The sequence below is a fragment of the Propithecus coquereli genome, unplaced genomic scaffold (assembly GCF_000956105.1).
Source record: "Propithecus coquereli isolate 6110/MARCELLA unplaced genomic scaffold, Pcoq_1.0 Scaffold773, whole genome shotgun sequence".
NCBI lineage: Eukaryota > Metazoa > Chordata > Mammalia > Primates > Indriidae > Propithecus > Propithecus coquereli.
Genome location: NW_012153874.1, coordinates 490,815 through 493,767, shown reverse-complemented (window position 1 = coordinate 493,767; position 2,953 = coordinate 490,815). Strand labels below are relative to the sequence as shown.

Here is a 2,953-nt window from a genome sequence, read left to right as displayed (position 1 = left end):
CAGCCTTGAACTCCTGGGCTCAAGTGATCCTTCTGTCTCAGCCTCCGGAGTAGCTGTGACTACAGATGCTTGCGACCAGGTCCAGCTAATTTTTCTTTTTGTAGAGATGGGGTCTCACTATGTTGCTCAGGCTTGTCTCGGAACTCTTGGTCTGCAACTCCTGGGTTCAAGCGATCCTCCCACTTCAGCTTCCCGAAGACCTAAGAGTACAGGCGTGAGCCACAGCGCTTGGCCTAAGTACTATTTCTTAACAAGATGACCACAACATCCTCCTGACTGGTCTCCCAGCGCCATCCTCTTCTCCAAACTGTAGCCAATGATCTTTCTAACTTGCACATCTCCTCACGCCATTCCTCTGTTTACATGAGCGATAGGATTACAGTGGCTTGGGAGTCACACACACGGGATTCAGTCTTAATACCATTAATTTACTGACTGCGAGGCCGCAGGGGAATGAACTGCTCTATGCCTTAGTCTTCTCATTTGTTAAAAAAAGTAGGGCCACGAAGATCACCATCACATAGGCCTTCCCGAGGATTCACACCATGCACCCGCTGCCCTTGGTTCAGAGTTGGGCACAGTCTAACTGCTCGGTACATTTTAACTGTTATTTTTACTAAACCTTTCAATCGATAAATCAATTAACCTCACTTTCATCCTAAAATGTGGGTATTAAATGGAATGATTTAATAAACTCTTAAGACGAGACTCCTTTGGACACTGAAGCCTGGTAATCAATTGCAGCTCCCCTCTGCTGGTCGCTCAGTTTGGCTGTCCAGAAAAAGTCCTCTGGAGAGGGGGCAGCAGTGGGTGCTGCCGGCTTTCCAGAAGGTGGACCCAGAGGGACAGGCTCCGGGAATCCTGCGGCTGCAGGAAAGCGCTGACCGCGGGCTTCGTCCCCATCCCCGCCTGTTACCCGGGCGACAGTCCCCGCCGCCCCGTCGCGGGGACAGGCTCGCCAGACCCGCGGCCGTAAGTGCGGAAAGCCTTTCAAGTGAAGCAGAAACAAACAAACCACAAACCCACAGGACGCATCTCAGCCCCGCCGCTTCCTCCTTCGTCCGGCCCGCAGCTGGGGAGGGGGGGCGGCGGGGGACAGTGTGTGACGCCGCACCCCACCCTACTACCCCGCGGCAGCGGCTCCGGGCGGGCGCTGGGTGCGGGCCCCGCCGCAGCGGGTCGGCGCCCGAGCCTGGGCCCCCGTGCGCTTACCTTGAAGGACATCCTGCACATGTCCGCGGCCGCCCCCGGGCGCCTGGTCCTCCCGGGCCCTCTCCTCTCCCGCCGCGTTCCGCAGAGGGGCGGCCTCCGCCGCGCCGCGCGCTCCCGCCGCCCGGCCGGCAGCCTCAGCCGCCGCAGACAGGGCCGGGCGGGCGGCGCGCCTCGTCAGCCGGCTCCGGGTCGGCCGTGCGCTCCGCGCGCGCGCGCGCGCACACTGCCAAGGGTGCCGCCGGCACGCTTCACACTGCGCGCGCACACGCCCGCGCACACGCACACACGCTCCAAACTCCGCGCGCCCTGTGCGCGCTCTGTGCACACTCTACGCTCCGCACGCACAAAGCTCTCCACGGGCACGTCCACACACCCACTTACACGTCCACACACACACACACTCTCCAAACTCGACACACATACAGGTTCCACACACCCGCTTACACACACACACACACACACACACTCTCCAAACTCCACACACATACGAGTTCCACACACCCGCTAAGAATATCAAGAAGTAAGATTTTATATATGCTTCACGTGGCTCTGGGATCAAAACTAGAGTGAGTTAAATGGCAGTTAATGTGTTAAGCTATTTTTTTAGAGACACGATCTCACTCAGTCACCCAGGCTGGAGTGTAGAGGTGTAATCATAGTCCACCATAACCTCAAACTCCTGGCCTCAAGCAATCTTCCTGCCTCAGCCTCCCAAGAAGCTGTGCCACCATGCTCCGCTACTTTAGACAATTTTTATAGAGATGGGGTCTCACTATGTTGCCCAGGCTAGTCTTGAACTCCTAGCCTCATGCAATCCTCCTGCCTTGGCCTCCCAAAGTGCTGGGATTCAAGTCTCTACTGTTTTAAAACAAACAAACCCATGGTCAATTCCAGATCTCTGCTGCAGCCACCGCCTTTTTAAAAACCGCCCTTTCTTTCAGAATTTCAATTTTCTTAAAAAGAGCTCTCTGCACTTGTGGATTGCATACACTGTCTTTTCAAGCTATTGCAATCTAGCTCCTGAACCTAACACTTCACTAAAACTGCTCTCGACAAGGTCACCAGTGGCTGTTCTGTTACTAAATCCAACAAAGGACTTTGGATTCTTGTTTGATTTCCCTGCGGCATTTAACAACAAGGCCCTCTTCGTCTCTGTGGAAATACTGGAGATTCTTGGCATAAGTGACAGCACATGCTTCTGGGTTTTCTCACACATCTCTGGATGCTCCTTCTCTGTTTTTTCAGTGGGTTTCTCTTATTCTGTTCATTTTTAAATCTTGGACATTTCATTCTTAAATCTGAGTACGAAAAGTTTGGTCCTCAGTCCCCTAATTTTCCACCTTTACATGGTCCCACTAGGCAGTCATGTTCATTCTCATGGGTTCACTTATCACTTAAGGCTGTGGACTCCTAACTCTCAGCTCTATCTGCTGCCTAGACTTCCCTCCTGGGTTTCCAGTTTGTATATCTGTCAGTCAGCACCACTGATTGAATTCCTATCCATCTTCAAACTTTATCTCAAACCAAACACTTTAATTGTCACCTCTCTTGCCTTCCCTATCCAGTGATAACACCAATCACTGAATTCTGTTGATTAAAAAAATTTTAAGTCATTCACTTTTGTCTACTCTGATCACCACCTATGCCCTGTTCCAGTACTCTTTCTTTTTCTTTCTTTCTCTCTTTTTTTCTTGTCTCTTTTCTTTTTTTTCTTTCTTTCTTTTCTTTTCTTTTTTTTTTT

At 51.9% G+C, this 2,953-nt stretch overlaps 1 protein-coding gene across 1 annotated transcript in view; it reads right to left on the bottom strand.

Moving 5' to 3' along the window:
* Nucleotides 1-1,351, bottom strand: part of ANKRD29 (ankyrin repeat domain 29) — a 50,302-nt gene extending 48,951 nt beyond the window's left edge. The window contains exon 1 of the mRNA XM_012662680.1: nucleotides 1,213-1,351. Within this exon, the coding sequence (XP_012518134.1) occupies nucleotides 1,213-1,233 (21 nt within the window). The 5' untranslated portion in view covers nucleotides 1,234-1,351. The remainder of the gene's footprint in view (nucleotides 1-1,212) is intronic.
* Nucleotides 1,352-2,953: the final 1,602 nt, after the last annotated feature.